This window comes from Harpia harpyja, chromosome 13 (genome assembly GCF_026419915.1).
Source record: "Harpia harpyja isolate bHarHar1 chromosome 13, bHarHar1 primary haplotype, whole genome shotgun sequence".
Taxonomy (NCBI): domain Eukaryota; kingdom Metazoa; phylum Chordata; class Aves; order Accipitriformes; family Accipitridae; genus Harpia; species Harpia harpyja.
The window spans coordinates 10,038,099-10,058,418 of record NC_068952.1 but is presented as its reverse complement, the minus strand read 5'-3'; the positions used below and the strand labels follow the sequence as shown (position 1 = coordinate 10,058,418).

The window sequence follows — 20,320 nt, the reverse complement described above, 5'->3', positions numbered from 1 at the left end:
TATTTCTCTGCAGCTGAGCAGAGCCGAGCCATTTACATAGTCCACTGAACACTGTTTAGTAAACACAAGAGTGCTTCTACCTTACTGCCCTTGTAAAACCAAGGCAGGGGTTCTGTTTTTAGTGCACACTCTGGTTCAGCGTTAATCCTGTTTTATGTTGTTCACACCTGCTGCTGACTAGCAGCCTGCTGATGGGTTGTGGTTTGTGCCGCTCTGAGACAATCCTCACCAGCTTCAACAAAAAAATAATCACTAAAGTGGAAACAAAACCCCAACTGCTACGCAAAAACTGTAAAAGGGAAGAACTGACATGCATGCCTCATTTTCCTTACTCTGCTACTCCCCACTGTTCAAAATTTAAAATTCAGTTTTAAGTGCACATGCTTATATTTAGTCCTCATGCCTAGCTTTTCTAGGAGTCCTTCTCCAGATAGCAAATCTTAGAGACAAATGTCATGGACACAACCTTTATAAATATATCCTATGTAAAACACCTTTTCCTTTGTGCCTAAGAAAACAATAGGCTTTGCTCTAACAGAAGTACTGAATGTTGATAAAGCATCCTTTTGTGAATCTTTACAGAAACAGGCTTTTGCAGATAGATTTTCCAAGAAACTTCTTTTAACACACTTTCACAAGAAATTCAAATGTTACTGTTCTAGAAAACAGCTTTTTTTTTTAATCACAACGCTGATCTACACATTTAAGCATTTTTTTTTTTTTAAAAGGCCATAAAGTCAGATCTTCCTCTCATTGATCCCAGCAGTAAAACACACCTATGGCTTCATTTGTACAGAAGACTGAATGCTTTACTAGAGACAAAAAGGTGATCAGTGATTAAAGGAATAGGTCTGGAATTAAACAGTGCTCATATCCAGAGAGAATAAGAAAATCAAGGAAAGGAAAACCAGTTACAATAGAAACCCTTTGTTTGGCAAACACATCGATGCAAATTGTGCATTGAGATCAGGTATAGAAATCACATGCAACTTCACCGACTCATCGAGACTCAGATGTAGGCACTGTTATCTACAACAAAGTTTTGCACTAGCAAAGTCTCGAAAAGGGAGGGCAGGACATATTACTTTCACACCTACTTTAAGGTACTCTTTATTTATATGACTAGAATAACATAAAGAAGCATCAGAATATTTGGGGAGCAAACTACGTCTCCTTCAACCTGTTATGCCATCTTGGCCTATTTCTTTCTACAAAAGAGAAAGTAGAAAAATGCTTTCTGTCCAAGAGCCAAGTTCCTATATCTCTTAAACACTATATGAACCTTTTCATAAATAAAATGTTCGTTGGAGGCCAGTCAAGGTAATTCTCCATCTATTAAAATTTATTTTGCATCTCATGGGGAAAGGTGTGCTGAATGACCATGACTATCCTTTGTGACTTTTTAATTCTGCATAGGAACACCAAGGTGCTTCTGCCTACATAGGAAGATAATACCCATCAAGCAGACATATGTATTCCATGTTACAGCTTTTCATCCAAAATTCATCAGCAGAAACAAACCAAGATCAATCAATCATTACGTAAATTCAGCATTTCAACCTCTCTTGCAATTCAGATGTAAAACCAAGAAAAAAAGGGGTCAGTCTCACTTTGTCTTACCATCTCCATCTGAAGAATTTCTACCTCCTCTTTAGTCAACACGAGACTGAAGATACTGGCATAATGCCAACACTGCTTTTAAGCTCACACAGAAAATATTATGGGGTAATCTTAGTATTTCCTGGTCACACTCCCTTAGGCAACTCTATACTAGTGCAAATGTTACATCCTGGCAGTGAATCCTTGGACACAGGCTCTATTTCTTCATTGATTTCTTTTAAAATACTACCAAATCATTCATTTTTTAAATCAATTATAGAGACTGATCCAAAATCTACTAAAATGAATGGCATTCTTCCCATTTAGTTTTGAATTAGGCCACTACCAGTAAAAGCAAAAGATTTCTTAAGACAGACACAAGGGCTTGGCAGCAGGCTGTCCTTCATACCTTGGAAAATCTCTACTAACTTATCTAACCATGGTACAAAAACCCCACAGCAATTTTGTCAAACAGCTGCATCTGCAGTATTCCTGGTCCAGCATTACCTAATGCGCAAGTATCACACATTTTTTACAAAATTAAAAAAAAAGGGAGGGTGGGGGGGAAGCCCCACCCCAGTCATCCATCAAGTGTACATCCAGGCCACCACTCCTAAAAAATTTAATATATGCTAAAAAGATATAAAAAGACACAAAAAGCTTTCAGAAATAAAAGTGCTTCAGAAGCTGGATTTTAGTATTGCCAGGTGGGTTTTTTGCCAGATTATAAAGTTGACTTAAATGCCAGGATACCAGATTTCAGAAGCAGCAGCAGCTTACACATTGTCTAGTATTAGTGGCTGAAGTGTACTGCTGATTCCAAAGCTAGACTATTGTAATCTGTGGGTGAGAATAAATAAATTAAATAAATAAAAATTGGCATTCCCTACCAACCTCGCTAGCTGCTGCCTTCAAGCGCTCTTTTCAAGTATGGCTTCCACAGAAAAAAAAAGTTAAGACTACTTTATTTTGATTATAGTGCTTTCCCCAGGCAGGAATTTTTATTTCAGTTTGAATCTTTAAACCATTACATTTTCAGTGATGCATTTTTATATTTACAGTTGACATCTTCATAGAAGAATGAAACCTCTGAGCAACAGCTCTAAAGCATGAAGGTTGCCTGCAATAAGTACTTAAATTATTTTACACCCAAATGGAGCCAGTTGTTTTTAGCTAAAATTTAATAAACCTTAAATCAATGACCTTTCTTTTACTGAAAGCCTGCACTTGGGAAAACTAACTTTCCCAAGAAACATATTTTGGTGAGTAAATGCCAAACAAAGAGCTATTTAAATCCGAACATTTTCTCAATTTATAGCTTGTGAACATTCAGTTCCTAAATTCCCAACTGCTGCCTAATGTATAGAACAGTGGTGCCTCGGTTTAATCACATACCATTGATCTCAGAGTGTCACAGTGATCTCATTGACAGTAATCAATAATAATCCAAAATCAATCAAATCTACTCTTACACTATCATTCATCAAATCTGAATATCCCAAAATTAATTGTAGGCACATGAAAGAAAAAGAACCTGGAAATAAAATTTTTAAAAAAGGTACAAAAATAAAAATCAGTAAACTTTGAGAAGATAATAGTGCATCCAAGCATGCTTCACGCCTACCGGGGTAAGTTAATGATGAACCATACCTTGCCTTCCCAGCAAAGACTCTGAGATATATTCTTTTTTGAACATGAAAATACACAGCAACTGAAGGCAGAGGACATACTAGTAAATGATTAAGCATTATTTTTATGAACAGCCATGTTATGCGCTGAATTTCAAATGTGTTGCCAGTACATTACAAAATGCACAAGTATGTTACACTATGAAGAACTGTACATTGTAAGTTAGCCACTGCACTTCATAGACCAAGAGGGGAAAAAATTACTGAATTTCTGTACCAAAAGCATGAACAGATGTAGCCACTTATCAAAAGAGCTGTTATTGTTGCCGAGGACTCCTCTCTCAACATATTCACCTGTAATTTTGTCAAGGTAATAAATCCTTCCATTCATTACAGCACACTCAAAAGCACCCTGCTATTTAATTTAAATGGAAAAAAGGCCCAAAGTGTCTAAAACATTTACTTTTGCTAATGTAAAAGTGCTGGCATTTTACTTCATTCCTGATAAGCCAGCGCCAATGGATGTGATTATTCTTTTCTTATTCAAAGCATATCAGTAGTTCGAAAGCACTCTAAATCTTATCAGGTGTATGAACAGCACAGTTACTGAAAACAGTTTGTACTGCTCCTCTCTCTTTCTGCCAGGCTATCAGATAAACCCAACTAACTAACTGTATTTACACGCAATCAAACATAAGCTGCGTCTTCAATATATCGTAGCCTGTTTCTGGCATGCTACAGGTTTTCTGCTTGACATTAGTTCTAACAAAAACGGCAGCAGTGAATTAGCTTACAACAAAAATACAGCCACTCTATAGCACGTAACACAACAGGGATGTGGGAAGAAAAAAAAAAAAAAGAAAAATTTTCTGAAGTAAAGAGTGATCACTTCCATCTCAATATTTCACAGGTATTTACCTGGTGCTACTAGGAAAAGAGCATGGAAGCAGTAGGATTCAAATGCATTCAAAACATACCTGACACAGGACTTGAGAGCAGAGAAATAATTTCTCTTTGCTTTTTTTGTTTATTTTATTCTCCTGTCCTGTAGGAACTGACTCTGATTTGCAAGGGACAAGAAAAAGACAGACAGAAAGATAGACAGAAAGACAGAAAAGAAAATGGCTGCAGTGTCTGAAGGCATTTAAATGCCTTTACTGTTTTTGTCGGGAACAAGACGACCAAGATTTCTCATGATCTAACCGTCGTCTGGCATTAAAAGACCCACCACAAAACCGAAAAACACCACTCCCCTCCCAAATAAGACTGTCAGCAACTCTCCTTTTCATTCAGTGTCTCAGATACTGAATTTTCAGTGCTAACTACTGAGGAATAATAAAAGATGTAGTACTTCAGAAGGGCCATGGCTTTGAAGATTTTGTTTACTGCACAGTCATAGGAAATACGTGCAGAATCTCCCTTCATTCTTCTCAAGAGTGACAGCTACAATGTAGTAGTATTTGAAGAGTTAAATGTTAACCTGGCCCTGTGCTGGGCACTTTCGGCTAGCTACATGAGAAGTTCTGGAACACCAAGAGAAATCCTGAGTTTCAGCTCTTGATTAATTACAGCCACCTTCAGGAGCTGAAGCTTCAGTCCCTGCGTGGAGCGCTCCTTCCCACCACCCCCAGCCCCTGACAGCCTTTTGCCGAATACCTCTGATGGAGCAGAAAAGGGCAGGCACGTGCCACCACCTGAGCCCATCTTGTGCTTCTGTCTGGACTCCCAGCGCAGAACGAGCCATCCTCTAGATTTGTAGGAGAACAATGAGCTGAATTAAGCCAAGTGTGCAGTGCCGGGTAATTCAGCCGATTGTTGTTTCTCCATCTGTGACACTGCGGCCTGGTGATTGATGGGACAGGTGTCATTCATACTAATGTCAGCCACCGACAGTGGCTGCTCAGCTCTTCAAATACCACCCAGCACCAACTGGGCCCAAGCAGCTCCTGCGAGAAGAACGACGGGGTGCCCGTGAGCTTTACTCAGTTATTGGGAATCCGATTCTCACCCCTTTAACGCTCACGGGAACAGTTGGTTAAAGACATGGCATTTCATGCCACTTCAAGACATCTAATCTGTCCCACTACGTTAACGGCTGCTATGAGAACACTGCCAGGGAATTCTTTCACTGCTGGGAAAGTGAATATAATTTAGTAGAGGAAATCTTGCATTCATGGAACATTAAACTACCATGCTGGAAATTTAAAAAAAAAAAAAAAAATCCACTTTTTGCTGTTAGAATTTTACCATTCTCTGAAGATAATTTTGCTAGCAATCCATGTGCATTTGCTTTCAGAAACACACTCTAAATCTGTTTGTTTTTAAGATGGCACATGAGTTTTAGCTTTTATTTTTACTACATGTTTTTTCTCTTTTTTTTTTTTTTTAAAAAGGGGTAAAATAATTGTGCTAAAGAAAACCTCACAGACTTTCTGAAATTAATTCCTCTGAAAACTATTTTAGCATTAATACTTGTCAACCAAGCATACCACAGTCCATCTAAGCAAGAAAATACCAACTTAAACATAAAAGGACATGGGCATTCATGCTCCGAAAAGACATGAACCAAATCCTGCAGGCAATTTGAAGACAGAAAAAAAAAAAAATTAAAAGTAAATAAAGAGTACATAGAAAATTGCTTGATCCTTTCTCTCTGTTGCATTTTCAATATATGGAGAATTGTACAAACTGCCAGTAACTGGCTATACTAAGAGCACAGCTGAGAGTACATGAAGGAGTATGATTTCACCATTTTGTTAACTATTGTTCTTTATTAGATTTTCCCATCTTGTATTTCCTTAAAAATATTCATGTGTGAGATTTTAAAAAGTGTTTCTTCAAAAAAATAGCTCTAGAAACAAACCCAGAAATAGGGGGGAAGGGGAAAAGAAGAGCAGTATCACGGGTAAGGATGGACTGAATAAAACAAGCCACCTCCTCCTCTCCCCACCCGTCCTGGCACCTTTATATGGGAAGGAATTTCAGAAATGCTCAGGAACAAGTCAGCACTACCTTTTAGATAGACTTTTTCATTACACTTGACAGTATCTCTACATCTGCACGACTTTAAATTGTTCAATGTCTAGCTGGTTTGGGGGGAGGGGGCTGGCTTATAATTTTTAAAAATTTTTTTTTTTTGCTTTTGTTTGGATTTTTTCTGAGGCCATTCAAAACAAGCAACAGCAACTCCACAGCATCTTCTCATTGTAACTTGCCAAAGCCATCAATCTCTGATCACACCTATTAGAATCTTGCTGTAGCCAACACCACATTTTGCGACAGCTTGACCAGTTGTTTAAGGAAAGAGTGTGTGATGGAGCAAAGCTAAATCGACACATCTGTGATACTTCTGACACCCCTCAGCATGGCTAATATTAATTTGTTTTCTTTGGCTAGGTAAGTGCTGCCAAAACACATTACATATGGTATGTAGTTCCAATCAAAATGATGAAAAGGAGATGTGCAGGTTTTTTTCACTTATAGCAACATATAAAGATACAGATAAGTAAGAGACATCCACGCTAAACTACAGAGTAATAACTTAAAAATCTCAAATCGCTTTATCTTAAAAGTTTGGTTTCAGAACGCAATCCTTTAAGAGAATCTGCCCTCCCACATAAAGACTCCAGCTCAAATCTGCAAAGAGGTTATACACAGGGAAAGGGAATATAATTTTCAGTATATGATAAAAGGATATATTATTTAGACTATCCTACAAGTAACTCATCATATTCCAGTAGGCTATCATATAAATAAATGTGCACAATTCTGTACAAGGATATTATAAATGGCTTGATTAGACCGAGGACAAGGAACCTCTACTTCATACACCCCAATATATTAACTTTCTGCAGTATATGGAGACCCTTCTCCAATTTCATGCTTAATGTTCTGTGTTAGTGTCATGAAAAACATGAATTTATATTTCTAATAGTATTTTTTGTTTTGCCATGTAAAGCATTTTGATCTAAATCAGAAAATTCCATCTACATTTCATGCAAATTCAGAATGGTGACCCACGGTAAGAATTAGACATTCAGCAATAAAGAAAAACAGCATATGCTTGTCTTATACTCTGTAAAAGTACCTATATCATTCTAACTTTCATTAGGATGTTAACGGAGATTTTTCTTAGCAAGTCTAGGAAGCTGAAGCGAAAAAATAAATTTTATTTCAATTTTAAAAGAAGTGGGAAATGATACTCTGATTAAAAAGCTATGCTCCTTAATAGAGGAAAATAATTGGAAATTAGAAAAGATTCCCCTTAATGCAAACGTGCTATATTAAGGAATAGCAAAGAGAAAAGCCCTTCTTTGTTTGAAGGAAACACAAATTAATTGAAAAACATTACAAGCATTATGTAAACAAGCCCAAGAGATTTAAAGCTTCTGTAACATAGCAAATACATAAATTGTTTCACAAGACACACGTCAAAAGGCAATCTTCTACTATATCTATTGAAGTTACTCTCCAAAGTGCTACTGAAAAGGCAAAACAAAATCCTTTAAAAATAATTAAGTATCACTCTCTGAAATAGCAGTACGTAATTCAGTTTAATATTTTTCTTTAATGTTTCACAGTATATTTACTTCTAGACAAGCAAACCATAACAAAAAAAAACCTGTAAGATTTTTGGTGAGGACTAAGGACCACTAAAATAGACTGTATATTTATATTTTTGTCTGAGGACATCACGATTTATATTAAAAACCGTATGTAGGAGACTTTCCCCCCTAAAAATAATCATATTCCTTAGGTGTAAACTTAACTGTGTGTCCAAGGACACATGTAGCTGAAAAAACAGTTCTCTGATTGACAGCCAAAACTTACAGGAATATGAATAAATATTAGTCATGTAAATTACTTGGAAGAGGAAATTTTTATAAAAAAATACAGCATCTTTTAAAAGCAAAACTGTGAGTACAAATACAGAAAATGCTAGATTACACAGAGAATCTGATATAAAATCAAGTGCAAATATTTTATCTACATTGCTGGCCAGGTCTTTTCTCATGGATAAGAAAAAAAACAAACAGCAGGTTTTTGACAAGCAACTGCATAGAGAGAAGTTATATAGCTCTGCATATACTTACTGTATACATATCTGTGTGCGTACACATAATAACAGGTGTACATTGGACAAATTGCATAAGGAATACACTATATACCTGGAACACGCACACATACATAGATAGATATTTGAACTCAAAATTTGCTGTGCATAGAGGATTTCCACGTAAAATCCAAATATATAAAACAAAACCACACATATACATGCTTCTACAGATATGAATGTATGCATGTATGATTATCTAACTCAAGACTAAAAGTAAAAGAGGATACAGAAAATGTAAAAGAACATGTAATAAGTGGAATGTCAAGCTGCAGCGACTGTTGGTGTCATCCCTGCACTATCAAACATACACATGAGTATGATTGGAGACAGAGAGGCTAAATATTTCACTGTCAGAGCATGTCGAGAAATGCAATTCATTTCTCTCTCATGTGCTTTAGGACAATGACAATTTAATACAAGGCCAGTGGATGTAAAAGAGATAAAAACTGAACAAACTGGCCCGGCATAATCACAGATTTCCTCTAGAGAGCTTGGTAGCGTGAGGCTCATATGCACTTGTAACGGATCAACATTTTATTGTTTCTTCCCTCCATGAATTTGCTATGAAGATGAATGCATAGCAAAGCTTATCTTATAGACAGAGGCTACTTTAAGCTTCACTAGGAGCAAGAATTCCTCCCATTTTTTCTTACTTATCCTATGCATTTCACTTATCCTAGGCAAAAAAATAATTATTTGATCTACTTCCTTGAAAGGTTCAAATAAGTGTTTTTTTCATTCCTACTTACACTTCCACAGGGGTGCAAGCAACCTCCCTGTAGGTCAAGGGTCAATCGTTTAAAAACATTCCGTAAAATGAATAATCATGTCACTTATAAATAATTCATATTTTTATACCATAATTTTTCTATCATAATTTTGCTCTGTAACATACAGAAATAGCAGCATAGCATATGGACTGACGTATCTGTGAGAATAGACATATCATACTTCTTAGCTACTCTAAGCAAAGTAGGCTTCAAGTATTGTTAAATATTATCATAGACAAGTTACCTTCTGTATTTGATGAATAGCACCATGTATTTGAAATTAATTGCAAAAGTAGGGTTGGCTAATGAGGCGGCCCTTATCTTTTCTCAGCAGTGCAAGCACAAGTATTTTTCTGCTGGCTCAATATTTTTTAAATGCCCGAAGTGCTATTAACTAAGTTGAAATCTGATTAAAATATGAACGCTAAAATATTCACAACAACTAATGCAGTTAAAAAAAAAAAAAAGGACTAAGGAAATTCTTACCTCTTTTCTTATCATTAAGCATGTGTTTTGAAAAATAATAATTAAATAAATTGTTCCCTACAGATTCTCCCAGTTGTTTTGCTTCCCATTAGCATCTTTGAAAACAGTTTGTTAAGACAATAGTTATTCTTTATTATGGAACTATGGGGATGGTGCCCTTCTACCTGCCTCGGTTTAAAAAGAAATTTGTAGGAAATGTTAAAGCTTAAGGACTGTTAGAAAAAGGACAGCGTGCCTTAGGAAGAAATAGGGGAGAAAAAGTACAGAAAAAATTATCAGCCATTCAAGAGAATTAATGGATATCCACAAGGGCTTTGCTAATAACACGGGTTAATTACCGCTGCAACGCACCAGGCTCAGTAAATAAAAGAGCACAACCATAAACACATTAAAATGAGCAACCATCACTAAAAGAGGGGCAAGCCCCAGTAAATGAAAAGCTGTCAGCCGGGCATTTCAGCACAAACCCTTTATACTTTCTGCAGGATTTATAAACTTGCCAGCAGTCTATCAAAACCAAAAAAGCAAAGACCTACAACCGGAAACAGAGAAGGAAGAACGGACCAAGGCCTGCCTGCTGCCCAAGGGGAGAACACAAGCAGAGTCTGTTCACTCACCCACACTTGGGGGCTGCCTTCACAACATAGAGCTGCGTGCCACATTACACACCGGGTATGTGTCCGGAGGCCTGGAGACTTTTGACTTAATATTAACTTTGGGCTTTATTTCTTAATAGCTGTAAATAGCTATCTAATAAGACAAATGCATGAGGTTAAAGATCTCCACAGCCTGGAGAAACCCTGGAGTGTAATCAAGTGCTGCTTCCCACTTCACAAAGAAGCATTCTTCAGTCCACCCCTTTCTTCCCTTTACAAATGAAAGACACTTCTAAAATAAATTCTTCGGGAATTAGAAGCTATGCCAAAATATTTTAAAGAGTGAAACCGACATAAACTCTTTTACATTTAGCATATAATCACCTCACACATAAATATATGTATTTACGTGCTGATGCACGTGAGTATACACACACTTACATTCATCCGTACACAAACATAACCCAGACTCGCACAGTAACTCCACAGACCATTCCCACATTGCAATCTGAGAATGGTTAGGAAAATAAAAAACGTGTATACCGACCATCACTACACTGAAGTAATCGCACGATGTGATGCCTATGTCTACTTTTTAAATGTTACAGCCACGCTACACAACCTTTATTTGTCATCTGTGTATTTTATCTGTTGCATTGTAAGAATAAAATCTATGCACACTGTTAACAGCTGAATTTGTTTCATGTTTAAACGCTGCTGCACATTTTTAAATGGAGAAAGTAGGGAAACTGCTGAGGGTTCAAATTAATGAAACACAGTGAGCCATCAAAGGGCAAACGTACATAGTGCAGAGAAGCTTTCTGGAGTTACAAATCTTCTCAGTTTTCTATGTTTGGCATTCAGAGATCATGTTTAAATTTACTAAACTAGTCCTGTCCCGTGTGTGTCGTTGTTCCCCCCCCCGCCTTTTTTTTTTTGGAGTGTTTCAATTGCCTTTCCTTCTTCCAACAGCTGTGACAACTGTTAAAACAGTCAGTAAAATTAAGTCCGCTCTATAATCCTTTAGTCAACGTTACATTTTAATCAGAGGTTGAAGGAGATTTCACGTTATGAACGCACTGATTCATTTAGAATGATTAAACTGACACATATGTCAAAATGAGCAGATATATTTATTGCATCTGTTAGCTTATTAACTATTAGTAATTATTAGTGTTATTTTTACTGCTGAAAAAGCAAAAAGCCAAGGTTGCAGCTGGCTTTAAGTTATTGCATTCTTTAACGTGCTCTGCCTTAAAATCAAAGCATACCTAGTGATGGTCAGACAGATGTCTGTGCACTCCCAAAATGTTCAGGCAATTTTTAGCTCAAATCTTCTCTGCCCTCATCCATAACATAAGAACTGCAGAAACTACTATATTTATTTTGTATGTCCTTATGCTTGTATGTGCATATGCATATGACAACATATAGTCAAAACACAATTACTATGAATATTAATAACATGTAAAACTCTGGGGCTTATTAATTGAGATAGAGAAGCAGATATGTTTCTGAACGTTAGTTATTTCTCTGTGTCCACTCAACCACATGCTCGGACAATATATTGGGAGTATTTTAAGATGACTTTTAATTGAGCCTAAGAGAAAGAAAAAAATTAGTTTGAATCTCTCACCAGAGCCAAAAAGACATGTGCCCTGATTTCATTTAAATGCATCTACTCCAAGAGGCTTACCTAAACTAATCATTCAAATTAGCTGTAAGAAGGTAAATTCAAGAAAGCTCCTGGGGGGGCAGGGGGGGTGAAGCATCCACAAAACCCCCAACTTACCTTTTTTTATGTATTTTATAAAAAACGTGTTACTGTTAGTAAAAGCTGTGGAAACTGCATTCTTACATTTACGAAGCTATCTTACGCTACACAGTGGCTCACTGTGCACTGACCTACAAGCCATATCTGAGAGGGCATCCTACCTCTGTTTATTTCATTTATCCCAGAACATTACAGTGGGTTTCCCTGCCTCCCCTTCCCAAACTGTATTCCTGCGAGCCAGGCTATTTGTTACTTCCCGTATTATTTCACCAATGTGCAATCACCACATTTTACTTTTCATCTCTGGCTTAATTACAAATAGCAATGCAATATGCAGACAGTAAGGACAGCTAGTGGGCATCCACCTATAATACACTGTCACCTCGCGATACAGCCTTTCCACAGACTGCGTCTAGGGCGACGCTGGCTATTAGCTTGGGTTTTTCCTTCGGCGTTACCGTCACTCTCAGCGTAGTACGAAGGCACGGCTACGTAAGTGGCTCGACATAAAGAAAAATGAATCGGTGACAGCTCCCGTGATATACTAATATTTAATCCCGGCTGTGGGCTGAAACCAAGTTCAGGAGCCACTCGTCAGCCCCAGACCGCCTGGTTTTGTTCGGGCGCCACGCTTGTCGCCGGAGACGCTCCGCCAGGTAGCTAGTAAGTGCCGGCCAAGAACTGCGGCTCGTTAAAAAGTATTTTGCTGCCTTTTGTAGGGAAAAGCAAGCGCGGAAGGCCACGGCGCGCGGCACGGACCCCCGCAAAAGTACAGAACGGCCCCCCCGGTCCCTCAGGCTGCCCGGCCGGCGCGGCGCACCCCGGCAGGGCGGCCGTTACCTCAGGGCAGCGCGGCGGCCGGCCGCTCCCAACCGTCGCCCCAGAGGCGCGCGGGCGGGCTCCCTCCCGCCCGCCGCCGCCGCCGCTGCCTCACAGCCGGCGCTGACAGGGAAGCCGGCGCACCTGTCAGACTGCGAGCGCCGGGGCAGGCAGCACGGCCGGGCACTCACCCGCCGACAGCACCGCTCCTCCCCGGCGCGGAGCGGCCCGCTGCCGGGCACCTCCCGCCCCCCCCCCCCCCCCCCCCGCCCCGCGTCCCCGGCGCGCAGCCGCCGCGCAGTGCCCCGGGCCGGGCCGGGCCGGGCCGGGCCCGACGCGCCCGCGACGGCTGACGCCCGCGGCCGCGGCACAGCGTTACCTGCAGCGGCGTCTAGGCGCCTGTCATGTTTTGGGGCAGGCGGCGGCGGTGGGGTGGGGGCGGGGAGCGGTACCTACTCTTCCTCGTAGTGCAGGGAGAGCGGCTCCGGCAGGCAAAGTTCTACCGAATCCATGTGCGCCCGGCGACCATTCTTCGTGCGCCCCCGCGGTAAATCAAAGTTTCCGTGGCCGAGCGCCGCGCACTTGGCACGAGTGCTCTCCGGGCGAGGCGGCGGCGGCGGCGGCAGGCGCGGCCAGTTGGGACCAAAAGCTCGCCCGCGCGCCTAATCAAGGACTTAAAGCCCCGCTCGGAGCTCATGAATATGAAGTAGGGCTTTACATATGCAGTCCCCCCGGCCCGGGGGGACGGCGGATTGGTGGGGCGGCGGCCAATCAGGCACCAGGGGCGCCGGGGCGGCCCGGCGCGCGGGCCGCGCGGCAGGTAGAGGGGTGGGGACGGGGGAGCGGCCTGAGGCGGCGGCGGCGGTTGGGGCAGAGCCGGCGGACATGTCCGCGCCGGCGGCCCGCCGGGGGCTCCCCTCCCTCCCCTCCCGGTCGCCGGGAGGCCGGCTCGAACTTCAGGCGCGGTTCGGCAGGTACCTTGGCAGGCTCCCGGTTAAGGGCGCGAAGGATCGCGCGTAGAGGGAGAGGAGGAAGTTTGCGCTGCCGTTGCCGGTTGCGGCGTTTCGCTGTGGCGGTCGGGGCCGGGGCCGGGGCCGGCCGGGCTCGGCTCTCGGCGTCCTCTCCTGACCGCTGCTGCTTCCCTAACCTTCGGAACTGCTCGGCGCCGGGGAAAAAAAAAAATAATAATAACACCACCAAGTGCAGCCTGCCGAAGCTTCTGGGTAACTCAACTTTTCATTGTCATCCGAGTTGCTGGGCGGGGGGCGTGTGGGGGGGAGCGGGCTGGGATTTTATTATGTACAATAGACAAAATTATACATAATATAGAAACATTTATTTATGAATATGTAATTATCTATTTAAAAATTAAAAGCCTCATCTTGTACTTACTATAAAAGGACATTCCTAACAAAACGAGCACTCAAATCCATTCCTTAACACCACGGGCGCAACTGGGAGCATATACAGGTGTATGTGTTCATATACAGGTTAGCTACACCTTAACACGGGTATATTTAAGGTGTATGCCCCTGTGCGAATATTTAGATGTATATATTTAGACATAGTAAAGAGAAATAAAAGCTCCAGAACTGATCGGTTTCCTCTGTAACTGTGGAGGGATTATAGTGGACTAACTCAACCTGCCTCATTTTAACAAGATAAGGACTGCACTGTAGTAGGTCTGCATTAGTAAATCTGGGAGTGTGTGTAGACCTCTACAGTGTCTGGGGGGTTGGGTTTTTGTAAAGTAAATTTTACCAAACTAAAAAGGAAATAAACATGTAGCCCTGTATGTATGCCTGCATAAACATCGCCAAGCCCAGTTCCAGCAAACCGCGGCTTAGAGCCAGCTCAGTTGCTCATCTCTGTCGTGTGAAAGATCCCTCATTAAACTTGTTCCAAGAAAATGACCATACTCAAATTTAGAGACGCTGTTTGCACTAAAACACACGCACACACACCATTTTTGAAAGGATCAGGAATTAATTGGGGGTGCATTTTTTTCTCTCAAAAGCTACTATTTTTACTTAATATTACAACTAAGACAGCACACTTATTTTCCACGTTCAAAGTGTTTCTGCCCCTATCAGTGCAAACAGATGTAGGCTATTTCTGGCAAGAAAAAAAAAATCCACTGGAAAGACCATAATTTTTTTATAATTCAGCTCAACTCTTACAAAATCTTTTGTGACTGGAGCCCTAACATGATGCAAATGGCAATCTCTTAGATCAAAACAAATCAGTGCACACCTTCAGAATGCATTAATACCATTCACAAAGGGAACGCAAATGCCCTCTCCAAATCTGTTTCACAGCATTTTACCAAATGAATACAGCAACAGAACCCAATTCCAAAATATCTAAGTTCAGTAGATGTGTTTGTGTATGTTTACAGCAGAGAGATTCCAGTGCTATGTATTTAACCTTATGTGAAGACTGGGCCTGCTTCCTACAAACCTGGTATAAATACATGCAAGTTTAGGAATCGGAACTCACACAGCAAACCTACAGCTCAGACTACTGTATAAAAGCAGGTATAAAAGCTTAATTACCAGTAGTATTATGCTGTCTATATTGTTAAATGTGAAATCTGTAATTAAGATGTAAATTCGCTTGTGAGCAGTGAATTAAAAAGCTCTGAATGTAGAGTAAAATCCAAGTACTTTGTAGAAACGTCAGAGACAAAAAAAACAGTTTTTATCAAATTTTAAAATGAGAGGCATTTAATCATGTTACTGTATTAGAACGTCCTCTTTAAGTAACAATTTGATAAATGTGGATTTTGAAATCAAATCAGAACTTGAATATGAAGTCTTTATGTATAGGTATCTGTATTACTATATAAATCCAAAATACAGTTCTCAGAAACTGATTTACATGTGCTCATTGGCAAAACATGAAAATACAAATACTTGTACTGAGTGTCTCTCTGAGTGTCTGTTTATAGATTTATACCCCAAACTGCCGTTTTTCAATATTTTTTATGCTAAAATGCCTTCAAATCTTTTCACATGTATGTGTTTTCTTATCTAAAAATCGCCCATAATGAATCCCTATACACGAGTAATTTGATAAGGTCACTTTTCTACATTAAGTTCCCTGGAATACACCCTCCTTAAAATATGACAGCTAATCCATTTTGAAACTTACCAAAGCACAGGTTAGCTTTTCTACTTTTGTTCGTTATCTCCTAAGATTATAAATATATATTCAGGTGCTGAAAGATGATGGTCTCTTTCCTTCTGTCATGGTCTGTCTTCCTGTAAGCCCTCCTTTTCATGTTCACATAGTTTCCACTACCTTTTTGGCTTGTCGTCCCCCACCCTCCTCTACACCCCCAAATAATACATTTTTCCTATCCCCCTGTGAACCATCACTACCTTTCTATCAACCGTCTTTCATTCAGGCAAGCGGCTCTGGTCCCTGCCAGCGCTGCTTCTTGGAGAGCCAGAAACACAGTGCTGTACTTTGCATGTTGATAAACAAAGCAGTTGGCTTCTTCCCCTGGGACTGAAAGTGTCACCTCCACCAGACTGGGGCCTGGAATTCCAACTACATTCTTGAACTTGGCTTTCACAGTTACAGATCAGTTTGGGGAAGGGAAAAAAAAGATAAGAAAGAGATCATAGCAGCAAATATACTGGGGCTAAGCGTAGCTTCCTTTTCTCAAGTTTTTCTGTAGAAATAAATTAGTAGTAGGGGAAAGAAAAAAAGCAAAACAGGTATCGGTTTACTGAATTTTATCAGGGGATACAGAATAAGAACATGCGTGCAAACACGTCTGCACTAACTGTAACTCAAAATGTACAGTGCAAAATCTTACCACAAGGAGTCTATATAAAACAGTGGTAATGGAATCAGAGAGGGGAAGGAAAAAACCATCACGAGTGCCTCTACCAGTCAAGGGGCATTACTGAGCAGCACCTACATTTCCATGTCTCTCTCTGCATATAATTTTTCCCATGTGCCAAACAGTACATCTTTAAGCATCTTCACATTTACATACGATAGACATTTCAAGGCATCCAAACAGCCAGATTCTTAAAACACAACTACCTCAAGGCAACTGAAGAAGTAAGATTCAGTGGCACTTCACAGAAGCCGCACAGTGCATTGTGTCAAATGTGTATTTACCAAAAGGAGCAACAAGCTCAAGCCATCTGGGAAGGAGAATATGAAAGAGTCTATTAGCTGCTGAGAATTTATTTGAAAACAAGTATACTGTTACTTTCAACAGAAATGTGCCGTACACCATGGCACCTTACCCAAAGTCTAGCTGGAAAATACCATATTGTTAAGAGTTTGAAATAAATATCGAAGTATCATCAAATATGTGATTTTTCTCTTTATTCACAGTTGCTAATTAAAGAAACACAACTCAGATGTGCTATGCTACAGTGAGATCAACATTAGAACAATATTGTCACTGTCTGCTGGTCTTTTGCCTTTTGTGCTTCTCACTGGAAGGCACTTGGTGCATCCCTGGATGTACCGCTAATGAATTAAAAAAACAAACGCTACAAAAGTTCCAAATTCTGCTCACCTGTTTGTACATAGTTGGACAAACTGTAGCAGGTTATTACTTTAAAGCCATCTGCTACTTCAATTTGTATTTAGCATTAATTACTTCTTGTTTTGATTTTAGGGAAAAAAGCTCACATAACACAATCTCCAAATGCTCCCAAGAACTTTTCCACAGTGCATTCACAAATACACAGAGCAAGGCTTTTAGCTTTTGCTACGACACTCAGTTCCAGCATACAAAAAATGTCTCTGTGAAATAACAGCAATTGCCTCACCATGTTACTGAACTACATTCAATTGATCTGGTCTCAAATAAATACTCCATATTTTCTCCTCGTTTTATTTTCAAGGGCATGGATATTTAAATGACTGCCTTCACTGGTACAGAATAGAAACCGTTCATATTGCTGTAAATGAAAATTATTCTCTTGACGAAACACCTTTTCCAAAGGCTCTGACAAAAAGAAAGAGGAAAAAAAAAAAGAAAGGAAGCCGCACGCACGTTGCCAGTCACCCACCAAAAAAGGTCTACTCCCTACAGATAATTCAGGCACTCACTTCAATATGGATATCTCACTATTACCCCAAGCTCTTTTTTTAGTGTAAGTTTCTTCAGAGAAGCTGAAGTGCATTACTGTCTCAGACAGGCAAGGATAAGATGACTGAGGGAATTCAGTTGCTCTGTTTAATTAATACAGGATTATTTCACTTTCATTTTGTGAAGCTAATAATATGACTGGTGGAATGTCAGTAAAAATTAAATCATAAACTAGTGCAGTACCAAAGGGAAAACTTACTTTAGTTATGGAGTATTCCCAGCAGAAATCTCGAAAATCTTATACATATTTACACTGATAAAATACCACATGTGCTTCATGGGATACTGCAAGCTTTCTACAATCCTTGTGGCATGTATTTACAGAGCAAGAGTTAACATTTTGAGATTATACATTAATAAATGAGTTGCAGTTATACTGTTTCTTGAATGTTAAGCACCACATACTAAACGCAGGAACACGTTCAAGGTCAATGTCCTATTTTAGACCTTTTCAGCAGCTGTGATATTATGATAATCACACTTAAAATATTCCTATAGAAAGAGTAAATTAGCCCTTTTCACTAGAAGGATTATTATGATAAACAACAAATCCAAAAGAGAACAAATTCAGATTTCTCTTTTTTTTTTTTTTCTTCCCCAATACAATAAATTGCTGTCCCTTACTGTGATGGCTTTTCTATCCACCAATTAAAAAAAGAAATTTTAAAAAAATCCACATTATTCTGCACTTACATTACCTTTTGGTTTTTTTGGAGGCCTCACCTATGTAAAAATACCTTCCTTAAAAAGCACTTGTGCTTTCTGTTAGAACCAAAACATTCCAGTTGGCATCCCATTCTATTGCCCATACTGCAGTGAAATGTAATATCCCACTAAACCAGAAGAGAAAGAAGAAAACTTAGTATCAGCAGCTATTCCTAAGCAAGATTAGGGGTTTAGCTCCATCTAATTGAGGGATGAGACGTGTCCCTCAATGGGTCTCTCCTTCCACTCCCCCACCAGCCCTTCTACCTGACTGCAAGCTCAAAGTGCTAAAAATAGAGGAAGAAGATGGAGCGTAAATATTTCCCCAGTGAAAACACCAATAATCTTTACTGTGAGCTGACATGAATTGCTTGTTACATTGCCCTAGGATATCATGGCTCGAAGCGAGAGTGCGCACACACACACACACAGAGCCACCAACCATCCTCAAAGCTTTTGTAACGTGTATTTGTGCATGTGCATGTCGCAGAGGCTCCGACGACATCTGACATGGAGCCGGTACACCTGCCGTATAAAACGCATTCTCTCTAGCCTGCCTCCCCCCCCGCCCCGACTGTCCCAGCCCATCTTCCATCACTCTTCTTCCTTCTTCTCCCCCTGCTCCCCCTCCACTCCCTTCGCTCTGGCATTTTTATTATTAATGTTATTGCTATTATTACTGTCCAAGCATAAGCTGATCCACAGGGGAGCCTGTGTAATTTAACCCCTCAAGCACTAAATTCCTTCACATGTGCCAAAGACGCAGGTTTGTTGTTGCCTCCAGCAATATCCCAGGAAGACGAGTGATGGCGGTGTCATATCATCACACAGCGACTTAATCTATTGCGACACCCAGGGAACGGGTAACTGAAGAGATTTACAGAACATGCTCTCTGACTGAATACAAAGTGTTATCCCCCTTACCAACAAACTCAAGTCACATGAAACAAAGTGAAACAAATTTTGCCCTCTTACGGCTCATTGTTTCCATGACTCTGCTTTATCCAATCCTACCACTGCATTACTCGTCCCGCTGTACATCTTCTAGCTATACAACACTTTTTTCAACATTTTTGTTCTCCTTCCTTTGTTCTTCTCGTGTTCTCTGATTAACAAACAGCTAGATCATGTTGAACTGCCAAGTAACATAGCCTCAGAAATCTTTTATCCATACACTAGATGACTGGAACCATCACTTACATCAGGGTTATCTCTACATGCTGTCGTTACGTTGTCTGACATCTAATGCATGCTTTTTAAAACAATAGATTAAAGGGGTTGCACTTTTTAAAGGTGCAAGAAACACTAAATTAAACACTCACAGTTTAGCTACAATAAATACTGACAAGCAGGAAAGCATCTATTTTAAGTACTGAAAACCAAAAAACCGATCTGCTTGTCAAGCAGGGACTTTCCGCATGGGTGTCCTACTTTTGTTATCCATAACTATTAAGGAAGAATTCAATGTAATACTTCTGTATGTAACTGTATTTTCTGTATGTAACTGTTCTCTCCAAGACTGAGGTGAGATTCTCTATCTTCTAATATTTCACTGACTGGGGAAGCAATAATTTGGTGCAGAATTAATACTGGAGACAAAAGAGACTAGTGAAATGTCCTCGGCTCAGGGTAACCTGACTGCGCTTCTGAATCAGAGCTTTCACCATGGGAAATTAACAGCTCTGAAACAGTCAGAAGAAAC

At 40.1% G+C, this 20,320-nt stretch overlaps 1 protein-coding gene across 16 annotated transcripts in view; it reads right to left on the bottom strand.

Annotated features, from left to right (window-relative positions):
* Positions 1-20,320, bottom strand: part of ESRRG (estrogen related receptor gamma) — a 407,255-nt gene that overhangs the window by 151,228 nt on the left and 235,707 nt on the right. Inside the window, exon 1 of one of the 16 annotated variants that reach the window (XM_052805610.1) lies at positions 13,245-13,455. The exons of 14 other annotated variants lie outside the window; for them this stretch is intronic. In XM_052805610.1, the coding sequence (XP_052661570.1) occupies positions 13,245-13,300 (56 nt within the window). In that variant the 5' untranslated portion in view covers positions 13,301-13,455. Of the gene's footprint in view, positions 1-13,167; positions 13,456-20,320 lie in introns of those variants that run through there. One more of the 16 variants, XM_052805621.1, reaches the window with a different exon arrangement.